Source organism: Meriones unguiculatus, chromosome 5, assembly GCF_030254825.1.
Source record: "Meriones unguiculatus strain TT.TT164.6M chromosome 5, Bangor_MerUng_6.1, whole genome shotgun sequence".
Classification (NCBI taxonomy): domain Eukaryota; kingdom Metazoa; phylum Chordata; class Mammalia; order Rodentia; family Muridae; genus Meriones; species Meriones unguiculatus.
The window spans coordinates 35,962,989-35,977,232 of NC_083353.1; the positions used below are offsets into that span (position 1 = coordinate 35,962,989).

Genomic DNA, 14,244 nt, shown 5'->3' on the forward strand with positions numbered 1-14,244 from the left:
GTCTTCAAAACTGTATTTAGTGGGAAATGGCAAACATTTTATTAAAATATAATTAACATCGTTTCTGATTCCAAAACCTGAAACCAATAGCAATGAAGCATCACTTAGAAAAAACAAAGACGATAGTCTCACTGTTTTTTCAAGATCTTGTTTGTTAAAATTTAAAAATAATAATTATAGTCAATCACATTGAAAGTTCACAACTCTCATAAAGAAACATAGTCATATTGCATTTATCTCTTTATTTGTTTATTTTCGATAGTGGCATGCAGGTACCACAGCCCAGGTGTGGCAGGCAGAGGACACTGCAGTAATTAATTCTCTTCCACCATGTGGGTCCAGGATGGCACTCAGGCCATTGCCTGCTGAGCTGTCCTGCCAGCCCAAGTATTTGTGTTGCTTTTAAGTTAGCAATTAATTACCATATTTTAAATCTGTGGCAATGAAAACTTGTTCATTATGTCATTAAGTAAAATTCATCTAGAAATATTAGTCAAGTTAAAATTCTAGACAATTAATATTACACAGAATTATTGCTGTAAAAATATATTTAGGGAAAAAAACTAGACATCAGCCGTGTGGATATCAAGGCATAAAGTTGAAATAAAGTGAGGTTTTCTTTTTTGCTTATTGGAAAATATCTCTTTAGGAGAAAACTAGACTTGGAAATAATAAAAATGCAGAGACTATTCAAAGGCTGTATGTTTCTAACGTAATCTTTTAAAAAATCCTCTGCAAAATGTCAGTGAGTGAATGTATTTTTAACATCTGTGCACAGCATGTCACAATAAAACAAATGTCAGCCCTACGACTTAGGTAGAGCTCTTGACGTTTGTCTCTAAGAGGACAAAGGCTGTGTCTTGCAGGCGCTGTGCTCTGTTCTGTTGGCCTTTAGCCTTTCTCCTTTTGATCTTCCTCTCTCCTCCATAGGTGGTCTGATGGGTGGAGACCTCACGTCAGGTGCAGGCACCAGTGCAGGTAAGCACAGACCTCAGAGCTGCAGCATGTGTTCTTGGCCAGAGTCTGCTACTGAGTGATGTCCAAGACACTCGAAAGCTCTTTCTGAGGGGGAATGGTTAAAAAGTAGCTTACAGAAGAACTACTTATTAATTAGATCTTACCTAATAAAACTTCAACCTAGGCAAAGCTGGCATCAGTCCTAACAGTTATGTCCAATTTGTTAATGAAGAGAATGAACTTGTGTAACTTCTGCAGTCGAAGAATATTTTAAAGAAGTCTAAAAGTAAACTAAACCAACTTCAACTTGTCTACAGAGAATTGCAGACCCTGATCAGATCACTTCACTCTTGATAACCACTCTGAGGCTAGAGTACACAAAGGAAACTGTGGTTCTCAAGTTCCTTGTTAATTAGTAAGCAACTGAACCAATCATGTAAACTCAAAGAACTGATATCCCATGCATATCTAAAGAAGAATACATAAAGAAACTCTAGGAGAAAGATTGCGGTCACTCAGCAATACTGCTAATAAAACTATCTTTGGCATTAATACAAGGCCTCAGGAAAGTACAACGCCACAAAAAAAAAAAAAACTTTAAATGCATTCCAGTTCTTTCAAATATCTTGAACAGTGACTAGTTTTCTCACTGTCACATTTCTTCAGGTCCCAGAGAAATATGTGATACTGTGTGATACTGGCCTTATTGAGATGCTGGTTCCCTTCAGTGCAGAACATACTCTAGCACAGTGGTTTTTTTAGCATGTATTTTTAAAAATTATTCCCAGCATTTTTATTTATTTCAATTTATTCTCTTTGTATCCCAGCCCCCTCGCCCCCTCCTAATCCTGCCCTCCTTCTCTTGTCTTCTCCCCTCCGCCTCCTCCAATCCCCTGATAGGGGAGGTCCTCCTCCCCTTCCATCTGACCCCAGTCTACCAGGTCTCATCAGGACTGGCTTCATTGTCTTCCTCTGTGGCCTGTCAAGGCTGCTCCAGCCTCAGGGAGGTGATCAAAGAGCCAGCCACTGAGTTCATGTCAGAGACAGTCCTTGCTCCCTTTAGTAAGGAATCCACTTGGAGACTGAACTGCCATGGCTACATCTGTGCAGGGGCTGTAGGTTATCTCCATGCATGGTCTTTGGTTGGAGTATCAGTTTCAGAAAAGATCCTTGATCCCAGATATTTTCATCCTGTTGTTCTCCCTGTGGAGCTCCTGTCCCCTCCAGGTCTTTCTATCTCCCCCTTCTGGGAATCTACCACAGTATTTTTAAGTGCCAGCTCTAGTTTACTACTGAGCATAAGAAGTAACCATGGCAATTCAACAGCTGGAACATGCTATAAATTTAAAATAGGAGGAAGCTGGCATGAATGACATAAGGTTATGTTTGAAGTGTCAAAAATATCAAGTTTATTGAAATATGCATAGACAGCCTAATTAAAACATTTTGCTCAGGTCAAATATAATAGCTTACTAATTATAAGAAAGAAGATAAGGAAATTGGCATATAAAAACATTTTTATACATACATCTACTGGAGGTTGTATCTCTTCTGGGCATGAGATTTTTACTATTTCCATGAGTTATGCAGAAAAAGCACAGGAACTATGCAGAGAGATGGTAGAAAGGATGAATATCAGTAGCTCCCATATATATATATATAGTCAAACTAGTAAATACAGTCAATAACATTTTTCTAGATGATGAATTTGTCATATTGATTTTTTCTGTGCAGAAAATCTTTTCAATTAGTAACCTCAAAATTCAAGACCTAGAACAAGTCCAGATAGATGTTTCCTGGATTAAAGCCCCAGCCACATTCTGGTTAGAATCAGTGGTGGGGCTGGTTGGCTAGTCTCAAGAACCAAGTCACAACCTATGAAGCCATGCCATGGCTTTCCCTGGTGTTTCAGTTAGCCAATTTGATTACTGTTAAAGGAACAGGCAGTAGTGGAAGTAAAGGTTCATACGAATGTTACTTTCTGTTCTGTAAACATGGGGGAAAACCTTGGGTTACTAAACTTTGATGCAAATAGTCCCTTGTTACTATTTAATGGTAACAATACTTTACAATCCAATGTTGAAAATAAAAAGTGTTTGTTCAGTTCTGCTGATATTGTTAATTGACTGACAGTTTGCAAAATTCAATTATTCTCCAGGAATAAAGAAGATATTCAGTCTTCTAAATATAAAGTTTGCTATATACAGAGTGTAGGACCACTGGAAAAAAATTCAGGCATTAAACAAATTCATCCTACTACCTCAGGACCCATGCCATGGGCGTAAGTCTCCTGATACTTAAAAATAGAATGACTCAGGCTGGGGATATGGATCAGTGGGTAAAGTACTTGCCAAGCTTTCCTGACAATGTGATCATCAAGGGGTCTGTAATTATAGTGTGCTCCTGTGGAGAAATTGGAGGCAGACACGGGACAGTATTCAGGAGCTCATGGGCCAGCTAGTCTAACATACACCACATTGAACACCCAGAAAGACCCTGTTGCAAGCAACATGAAAGGCAAAAACCAATGCTTGAAGTTGTTTCCCCTCACACTGATTTTGGCACTGATGCCATGCCCAAGCCTACACAAAAACATATATACATACATACATTACATACATACAGAGATAGGAGTAAAAGGAATCAAAAGGCCAGTGACTGCACCTGTTCTTAAATGTAATTTTCTGGTATGTACATGTATAATTTTCATAGCTTCTACATCTTTGGATAAAAATTACTTAACCATTTTTTTAGATAGAGTAAGCAGCCTTTTCTGACCCTGGTTCCAAGGAACACCTGTTACAGATGCCATTATTCTTGAGCATAGCCATGTCCCGTTTGTAAGCTTCTCATCTTTGAATTTTTTTTTCATGGCAGCCACTATCATATGTCAAGGCTGAATATATCTGTGCTGATGTCAGAGAATCACATTGCACTAAGGGAAAGCAAGGCCAGCCAGAAAGTCTCTGCACTCTTGATGAAGAAAACTAAAGCAAATTTACCAAAAGATAGCTTCCAATTTTTTAATATGTCATTTAAACTCAAGGTCTCAGAGTTAGGAACTCTAAAGCCAAATGACAAGACTGTGCCCAAATTATATACTGCTTGGCCTTTGTGATTTGTTTTTCAAAATCAAGTCATTTTAACTGATTTAAAAAAACAAAACAAAAAACATAGTTTCTCAAGAGGAGGAAGTAACATTTACTGTGTGCCTTAAAATACCAATCAAGATGTAGCCCATGGAAGCTCAGTATCCAAGTGGGCTCCCTAGTAAGGAGAACAGGGACTGTCTCTGACGAACTCAGTGGCCTGCTCTTTGATCACCTTCCCCTGAGAGGGGAGCAGCCTTGCCAGGCCAGAGTGGAAGACAATGCAGCCAGACCTGATAGGCTAGGGTCAGAGGGAAGGAGAGGTGGACCTCCCCTATCATTGAACTTGGAGGAGGCATGAGAGGAGATGAGGGAGGGAGATTGGGATTTCGAGTGAATGAGGAAGGGGGCTATAGCTGGGATTAAAAAAAATGAATAAACTGTAGTTAATAAAAAATAAATAAAAACTTTAAAAAATACCAATCAAGTTGCCGGGCACAGTGGCACACACCTGTGATCCCATCATTCTGGGAGGCAGAGGCAGGTAGAACTCTGAGTTTGAGGCCAGCCTGGTCTAGAAAGTGAGTCCAGGAGAGCCAACAATACACAGAGAAATGCTGTCTCTAAATACATAAATAAATAAATCAAGTAGACAGCATTCTCTGTCTCAGCTCAGCTGGGTTACATGTGCTAAAGTTCCCACCTAGGCCCTGAGCCACTATGCCACGAGCCACCTAGTCCTCCCTACTCTATGTTTACCATCCTTCCTCAGTTCATCCCTCTCCATCCTCTCCATTCCTATCCTTGTGCCCTCGTTCTTATTCACAGCAGCATCCCCAGACTGTTTCCAGAGCTTTCTTACCCATCTTTCTGTTCCACATCACTTTCCTCTCTAGTTTCCCCGTGTCGGGTTGGACTTTCTCAAAGTCTCAAACTGATTACCTGGCATCATTTACATGCATAAAACTCAGCAATGAATCTGCTGTCTCAGGATTAACCATGAGCCTCTTATCTCTGGCCTACCATGCTTTCCTGGCTTGCATGCTTTTCTGTCCCTGTCATCAAAAGCATTCTGTAGTCCAGCTTTATTAATAACAAACATTTGAACAATTTGTAATAGGAAGTTTTTTCTTTATTAATTACACTTTATTCACTTTGTATCCCCCCTGTGGTTCTCTCCCTCCTCCCGTCCCAATCCCTTCCTTCCTCCACCCTCTGCATGCATGCCCCTCCCCAAGTCCACTGATAGGGGAGGACTTCTTTTCCTTCCTTCTGATCCTAGTCAATTAGGTCTCATCAGGAGTGGCTGCATTGTCTTCTTCTGTGGCCTGGTAATGCTGCTTCCCCATCAGGGGGAGGTAATTAAAGAGCAGGCCAATCAGTTCATGTCAGAGACAGTCCCTCTTCCCATTACAATGGAACCGACTGGGATACTGAACTGCCATGGGCTACATCTGTGCAGGGGTCTTAGGTCATCTCCATGCATAGTCCTTGGTTGTAATAGGAAATTTTTTAAAAAATGAAAAAAGTAACTTGATCAGCCTCATAACTGTCTTCTAAAGTAGATGCTCCCATTGTGCCATCTCTACAGATGGGTAAACCAAGGCATGGGGAAGCTTGTCAGTGGTCTAAAGGAGAACCCAAGATATCTGTCTCCAGAGACTATGCTAGTAACTGCCTCAGTATGCTGTCTCTTACCAGCAGTTTCATACACACACCATCTTCCTGCTCTTCTTTCTGCTCCCTGCTCTGAGATCATGACCACTGTCAGTCATCACTCAGAATCCAGTTCAGTCATCCCAAATCCTGTATATCCCCTCTGTGCACTCAGGGCAGCCTGCAGGGACATTAAATATCTCTTTGCACTGTGATTACAGTCTCTGAACCTATGTTTCCGGGACACAGCCGTCTAGGCCCAGACACTCTTAGCTTGTGCCTCAGCTCAAAACATAAAAGTTAGCACGTAGCACCTGATCAGTAAATGCTTCTTCACTGAACAAAACAGTGAAAGTGAAACTATTTGATAAAAATTATAATTTTGCATATGAAAACCCTAGATCTGTACCTTACAATGATAATGTATTCATTTCATGCTACATTAAGTAGATGTCCAGTTGTTAAAATGGCTGGGCACCATTGGCTGATAAAGTAAGCTTTTTACCGCATTCTCTAGGGCAGTTTTTTTTCTTTTTTTTTTTTTGGGGGGGGGAGATAGCTGATATATAACAAAGAGTAAAAATGCGGACTGGTATCTCGTATTATCACAAATAACTGCTTAAAACAATGAGACCCTTATCACTTATATTGAAACAATTACCAAGAGGAAAGCAAGCTGTATGGAAGAAGTAATGAAATGGGCTTGTGTTCTTGGCCATTATACTACAGTAGTAACAGTGACACTTCTAGCTTTCAGTAGGCACTTAGTCTTCCACAGCTTATCCCTTTCCTTCCAACAACCAAAATGACACATCACTGCTCTTAAAATTACGTTCTTGTCATGTCTCTGTACAGTAAAGCTTTTAACATGTTAATCTAAGTGGTTATTGATAATTGCAAGATCAAGTTCAATAGAGGTTTTGTTGTAATCATTACATTTAATGGAAATAACCATTAGCACAGTAAAACCTTGTGCTAGATCATGAACTATCACATGAATAACTTCCAGTTTAACTTTATTAACATGCTTACCTTTTACAGAGTAGAAAACACACATATTTACTGATTCATGGTTAAAATTTAATCAGGGTAAGGGGAAACTTTAGAAATCATTTTGAAAAATATGACAATCCACACAGCTATTTGACAATAAGACAAAGAAGATTTATGTATATTGGCTAATAATTTTAATTGGCATTCATTGTAAATTACATATCATTTCATATAAAAAGAAACGAACAGCTGTTTCTTTATTTTGATTGTCAATTGTTTACTATTTTATGCCTTTGGTTGTCAAGCATTGCCGCTTCTGGAATGCGTAATTTACATCAGCTAAATGGGTGGAGATATGTGAATTACAATATGCTGCCATGGATACACACAGAGATAGATAACTGTACCTGCTTTCCAGACTGCAGACAGGTCTAACTAGACCCACACTCATGACTCAGTACCTTGAAGCTGAGTACTCACAGTGAAGGTAAGGCACAATTATTATTATAATCCATTTTCAGGAATGTTTTCTGATCACATAATGACAAAATTTTACACTCTCTAAAATTCTGGTAGCAGAGAGATAGGTGGATCTCCAAGTTTGAGGCCAGCCTGGTCCATATACTGAGTGAGTTCCAGGACAGGCAGGCATGCACAAAGAAACCCTGTTTTGAAATACAAGCAACCAAATAAAACAGTTCAGGTAACAACGAAAAGAAAAGATTTAATACACTACAAATATGGGGCAATTGGAAGAAGAATTCACATGCAGTACTTAAAAAGTTCTGAGTGGGCCTTTTAGCCCCAAAATACTTTTATGCATTTCTTATTCAATGATTGCTTTAAAATAATGAAGTGATTAAATTTCAACTTATAAAGATGACTTAAATTTTTATTTTTCTTTAAAAAAATTAAAAATTCAAATCACAGCATTCCAGAAAAGATATGTGCAAATGATTGCTCACAAATAAGAAAACTAATTTTAGTGTAAGAATATAATTTACATGTCACTTTGTTTTGAGGGTCAAGGTTGGTGTGCTACATTCATCAAGCAGATTTTTGTCTCTTAAAAATATCATTAAGTACCATATGAGGAAAACTAAACTGATTGCTGTGTTCTGCTATGAAAGTATTATTGTTAGCTTGTATTGTTCGGAAGAATGAAAAAAGAAACTCTGGATTCAGTTTTACCTTGGAAGTTCTCAAACATAAAAAAGAGATCCCATAGCCTTGCTTTATCATTATCATCTAAGAAACTAAATAACAATGATATTTTTAACCTAAGCCAAGGTTAACAAGATTTATTAAAAGGGGAAGGGGAACTTCTAATTGGATAACCTGGAAGATGTGATCCACAGTCACTGCCAGGAAAATCAGTGTCCACTTTCTATGCATAAGACCTGACAGCTCACAGATAAGGCACACAGCCCTGCCACCCTACTCCAGGATCAGCCTTCCTGGGGTAGGCAGGTCTAGTGGTCTAAACAAAGACCTAAGGAAAAAATGCCACAAGCTAGCAGGTAAGGCCCGCCTTTAACTCCTGGGCTTTGCCTTAACTCCTAAGAAGTTTGGTCTTCAGAGAAAAGAAACAGGAAAATCTCAGATCATACCTTCCTACAGCAGCAGTTCCAACCTTCCTAATGCTGTGACCCTTTAATACAGTTCCCCATGTTGTAGAGACCCCCCCAACCATAAAAGCTATTTTCATTGCTACTTCATAGCTGTAATTTTGCTACTGTTATGAATCATACTGTAAGTATTCATGTTCCTTGGTGGTTTTAGGTGACTTCTGTAAGAGGGTTTTACAACCTGCAAGAGTTCTTTCTGACAGATTGAGAACCACTGCTCAAGCAGATGTTGGAACCCTTCTTTAATAATTCTGCCTTCCCAAACTATGTTTGTTTGTGGCCATGTTTTACTGTTGCCCAGGCTAGTATAGAACTCATGCACTCCAGTTTACCACCTCTGGTCTTTCTGATTAGCTGTGGCTAGTGTACCACTATGGGTCATTATGTTTAGCTTTCATACTGTTTTTAGCCACCTACATATGAATTATGTTTAGTAAAGTGATGTGAAAATTGCATCTTCATTCATATCCTATAAATTTGATATGACTGTGGCTGCTAATAAAGCTTTTGTGGTTTTAGTTTTAAGTTTAAACAGTTAATAAGTCCCCCTAAATTTTTGTTTCACTTAACATCCAAGTCTCCTTTCATCATGCCTTTTAGTTTGCTGGTCCACTATCTGGTCTTCCTGGTTCTCTCCACCATATTTTGACATCACCTTGAGATTTAATTTTGTTTCTGTCTATTGCTTATATTTAGCTTTTTTAGATAAATTTTGTTATAATTATTTATTTACTGTGTGCATTGGAGGATATGTCATGGCAGTTGTCTGTCTGACAGAGGACAATTTGAAAGAGTTGAGTCTCTCCTTCCATAATGTGGATCCCAGGGGCACATAGAGCTGGCAAGCTTAGCACAGGCACCTTTAACCACTGAACCATCTCGCCAGCCCATCACAGTAAGATTTCACTTGTAGATAACACAGTAAAAAAATATATATTACCATGAGGAAGTTATGTTCCACGTGAGTAGACAGCAGCTGCTGAAGGAGGGATGTGGCTCAAAAGTGCCGCTCTTGAATCTACTTCTTACCTCCTAAGGGCTTCCTCAGTTGAGGCTGAAAGGCTGCCAAGGGAACGTTTCTATTTTTAGATAATTTTTTGCCAATAACTTAAAATTTGCAGTTACACTTACATAATCTATTTCAGTTGAATTTCAGTCCACTGAGTGTACAGCCATGGCACCTCCTGATTGGAAGATATGAGCTATTTGAAAGAATTAGAACTGTGGATAGTTAAATCCTGAGTAACAGTCTTAGTTTACATACAGAAGTGTTCATGGGTGCTAAGAATTCACAAGGTTTATGTATTATGGCACCATCTCAATTGTTTCAGCTCAGTATTGAAGTGTTCAACTGTTTTCCCAAACACTATGTCCTTTTTGTTCATACTTTCTCAGCCACGTTGTGGCAAAGATTGGATTCTTTTTCCTGAGGTAGAAGAAGAGGAACGTGCTGGACTAACACAGTTTTTCAGCAGTGGCAGCAAATCTGTCTATGGCTAATTTACATAATATTCAAACATGATAATACTAATATATATAGCAAGCATGAAAAACAAATTTTAGTTAGCACTGATATTAAGTCTAATGAAAGCAATAAAAGTCATAGAGCAAAGTTTTTGCCTTGGGAATTACTTGCTTTGGGAAAATATGCATACATTGAAAATAATAAAATAAGCCAAAAAAATACCTGATACAGAAGCATCTTTAGAATTGACATTCTTGTCTTTAAAAATGTACAAGAGTGATGTATTGCATTAGATAGTCTGCACGAAGCACCTACAGTTCTCACCCTAGAGTGAGTGCTTATTAATAAATGTTGGCTTTTGCCAGTGTTAGAATTCTCCATATCCTTCGTTCTCTAACTAAGAAAAAAGTGTGGCCTGATTCCATTCCAGTACTATTCATTAAGTGTACAGTACACAGTAGTAGCCTTCCCAAGATGTCAGGTCTAGGCTGTATCCTGGAGGGTGTTATTGAAACTAGTGTGTTAATAAATCTGAGGCAGCATGTGAGGCCACAAGCGCCGCACCACGCATTTCACTTTGAACATTATGAACTTCGGATGTGTTCAAAGCAGTTGTGTAAATGTTAAAACCACAAGTCATTACTCCTTCTCTTCTGTCACGTTCTCCCTAATTTATACTGTCTCAATATTTTTGTTTAGAAAAATGACTGAAAGAATGAGCGATTGTGTCAATAATGAAGACACCCCCTCATTTTTATCAAAGAGACAGCCCCAAAAATCTCAAGAAGTGAACAATTAAATGAGTCATAAATCTATCATTCATGGTTAAATGGATTTTTTTAAGATAGTGAGATTTGATGCCACTTTTATGGTGCCATTAAAAACTATCCTTTAAGTGAGTCGGTACCCAAAGCATGAGGATATTCTGAGAGCATATGTGCATGCAAAACTCAGGCTGTCCTCCTCTTCCTTCCTTACGAATGAAGGCTTTTTCAGATGTGGGAGAAATGTACAAGGCATGCTAAATACCAAACATCTGGCCTTTGTAGTGATGCAGTGGAGGTCTGCATTTGCATATGTATCAAAGCTCTCACATTTTTTGCCTGGGTGGTTGCAAGAGCCCCCTCATCCTCAGTTTTCTCATTCATTGAAAGTTGGGTGACAGAGCTAGGCCCACATGATGATGAGGACAGTAGAGGCTCAAGCCTGTCTCGCTATGGGTTCCCTCTCTTTGGGAAAGCCACACTGTGTAAGTAGAAGCCCTGTTTTTCTGCCTCAGGATTTAAAATAGACAGCACATGCCTTATGAATGCCAGATCTACTTAAGTGACAAACCATAAATCTCACCAGAGGTATATAGCAAAGCACAGTCCCATGCCAGGGAGAAAGCTCAGTAGATTCTGTTTGTCACCTATACACAAGAAGCTGAGAGAGAACCCCAGAACCTATGTAAAGGCGTGGAAGTGGATGCCTGCAACCCCAGTGTTTGGGTGACAGAAACATAAGGATCCCTGGGCATTCCTGCCTAGACAGTCTAACCATCTCAGAGGCCTCGGGTTCACTGAGATACCCTCTCTCAAAACAAGGAGAGGAACTTGATGTCAACCTCTGGCCTCCTATACACACACACACACACACACACACACACACCAGGAAACAAACAACAGTTCCCCAAACATCATGTCAAGCAGGCTGGATGTACCACCCTTTAAGTCTATACCCCAGCTGCTGACACAATAAAGCAGGGACAGGTGTCTCTGATTATCTGCTGCCCACAAGGTGGGTCATCTCCATGGAATTGTCAAAAAAACACAAAACTAGGCTCCACTGGAGTTTTTTTTTTTTTTCGTTTCTTTTTTTTTTTCCCCCGCAGGAGATATTCTATGTCACTGTGCTTTCATTGAAAAGGCCCAGGAAGAAGAGAAATGGGATTCTAAGTCTGGGAATCTGTAATGAGGAGCCTTTAGTAGGATAAGAGCCAGAGATCGGATTTAATCCATCAGCAGCAGACATGCTGAAATTTTCATCATTTCTGGACTTCTGACCCAAAATGTCAATGTAATTGCCTTTTCTTTTAGAGCCATCCACAAAAATGAACTCTCAAAAATAAATAAATAAATAAATAAAAACCTTATTTTGATTTACAACAGCTGAAAAACACATTTTTTTTTCAAATTCTTAACAGGATTACATTCAGTGTAAGGTAATATAAGACTGCTATCTAGAAAGTCAAATGACCCTCCCCCCAAAGTAATTGTTCTGGAATGCCTTTTCAGTAAAGTGTGGGGTAATCTTTGCAAGTTGACTATATACAGTTTGAGATAATTTTTAAAGATATATGCAGGTTTGTGACCTAAAATAACACCTTTGTTTAAAAGCTAACTTACAGTCTTAAAACTTTTTAAAAGTCAAATGTAAAATTAGCTGTTGGTTGTGGCACTGTTTACATAAATATGGCAGCTCCTATTTAACTAGGCAATGTATGGAAAGTATTTTCAAAATGGTTCTAATAAAAGAGAATATTAAGGAGCTATGGGCAAAACTCAGGGAAAGAGCATGTGTTTAGCATATGTGAGGTCTTGGGTTCAATCACTACCATAAAACAAATTAAAATTACAAGAAGTCTGAGTGGGTAAAACACTTAGCTGAGTAAAAAGCAACAAATCAATACATGAAACGTTTGGCTGTGTATTCATCTTAATGTTTCCCTGTGGTAGTTTATCCCAAACTCACCCAAATCAGATGCTACTAACGAATCACCACACAATTCTAATAAACCGCTAACTTAGAAATCATTTTCAATGCAAATCAGAACAACCCTGAAAATCTACCTTACACCCATCAGAATGGCTGAGATAAAAAACTCAAGTGACAACACATGCTGGAGAGGATGTGGACAAAGGGGAACCCTCCTTCACTGCTGGGGGGAATGTAAACTTGCACAACTACTTTGGAAATCAGTCTGGCACTTTCTCAGACAATTAGTAATACTGCTACCTCAAGATCCAACTATACCACTTCTGGGCATATATCCAAAAGATTCTCAACCATACAACAAGGACATTTGCCCGCTCAACTCTATTCATAGCAGCTCTATTTGTAATAGCCAGAATCTAGAAACAACATAGATGTCCCTCAACTGAGGAATGGATACTGAAATTGTGGTACATTTACACAACAGAATACTACTCAGCTATTAAAAACAAGGAAATCATGAAATTTGAAAGCAAATGGATTGAACTAGAAAAGATCATCCTGAGTGAGATATCCCAGAAGCAGAAAGACACACATGGTATATACTCACTTATAAGTGGATATTAGCCATATAATATAGGATGAACATATACAATCTATAGTGCTAAAGAAGCTAAACAACAAGGAGGACCATAGGAAAGATACTTAATCCTCATTCAGAGGGGCAAACACGATAGAAATCAGAAGTAGAAGAAAACAGGGAACAGGACAGGAGCCTACCACAGAGGGCCTCTGAAAGAATACCCAGCAGGGTTTTGAAGCAGATTCTGCGTCCTATAACCAAACTTTGGGCAGAGTGCCAGAAACTATGGAAGAAGGGGGAGATAGAAAGACCTGGAGGGGACAGAAGCTCCACAAGGAGACCAACAAAGCCAAAAAAATCTGGGCACAGGGGTCCTGGAGAAATTGATGAATCATCCAAGGACCATTCATGGAGAAGACCTAGACATAGATGTAACCCATGGACAGCTCAGTCTCCCTGCGGGGGTGGGGGGTTCCCTTGTAAGGGGAGCAGGGACAGTCACTGGCATGAACTTGGTTGCCTGTTCTTTGTTCAACTCCCCTTGGTGGGGTGCCCTTCCTAGGCCACAGAGAAAGAGGATCCAGGCAGTACTGATGGGACCTGCTAGACTAGGGTCAAATAGTAGGGGAGGAGGACCTCCCCTATCAGTAGAATAGAGGAGGGATATAGGGTGGGGAAAAGGGAGGGAGGGTTGGACAGGGAGGAGATGAGGGAGGGGGCCACAGCTGGGAAACAAAGTGAATAAATTGTAATAAAATAATAATAATAATAATAATAATAATGAAAAATGAGAAAAAAGAATCACCAATAGTAACAAAATCTAAAAAAAGCATCTAATAACAGGGATCATAAGATACTAGACATTTTTCTGTTCTGTTAAGTGGCTGTAATACAAGCTGGTTACTTTTACTCTTGGTTAACTTTTTACAAAATCTCAATGTAAAGTATATCTAGTCATCTATCCTCTTACACAGTACACTACTGTAGCTGTTCCAGTGCGTCATGCATCTAAACCCATCAGACCTTGTCTATTGTAAGCACTCTCCAGTAGATCAGAACTAGAAGTTGCCACATTACCATTCCGTACCTTTCTATATAAACTGTCTCCTGAACAAGTCTTAATGTGTCTTGTTTTGCTTCACCTTAGTTTGACTTGCTTGATTTCATTTTGAGATGCTA

General features: G+C 39.2%; 1 protein-coding gene across 12 annotated transcripts in view; it reads left to right on the top strand.

Moving 5' to 3' along the window:
• Nucleotides 1-14,244, top strand: part of Mef2c (myocyte enhancer factor 2C) — a 170,941-nt gene that overhangs the window by 135,287 nt on the left and 21,410 nt on the right. For 11 of the 12 annotated variants that reach the window (XM_060383621.1, XM_060383618.1, XM_060383620.1 and 8 more), the window contains one exon: nt 931-978. The exons of the other annotated variant lie outside the window; for it this stretch is intronic. In XM_060383621.1, coding sequence (XP_060239604.1) covers nt 931-978 — 48 coding nt within the window. The remainder of the gene's footprint in view (nt 1-930; nt 979-14,244) is intronic. 12 annotated transcript variants of the gene reach the window in all.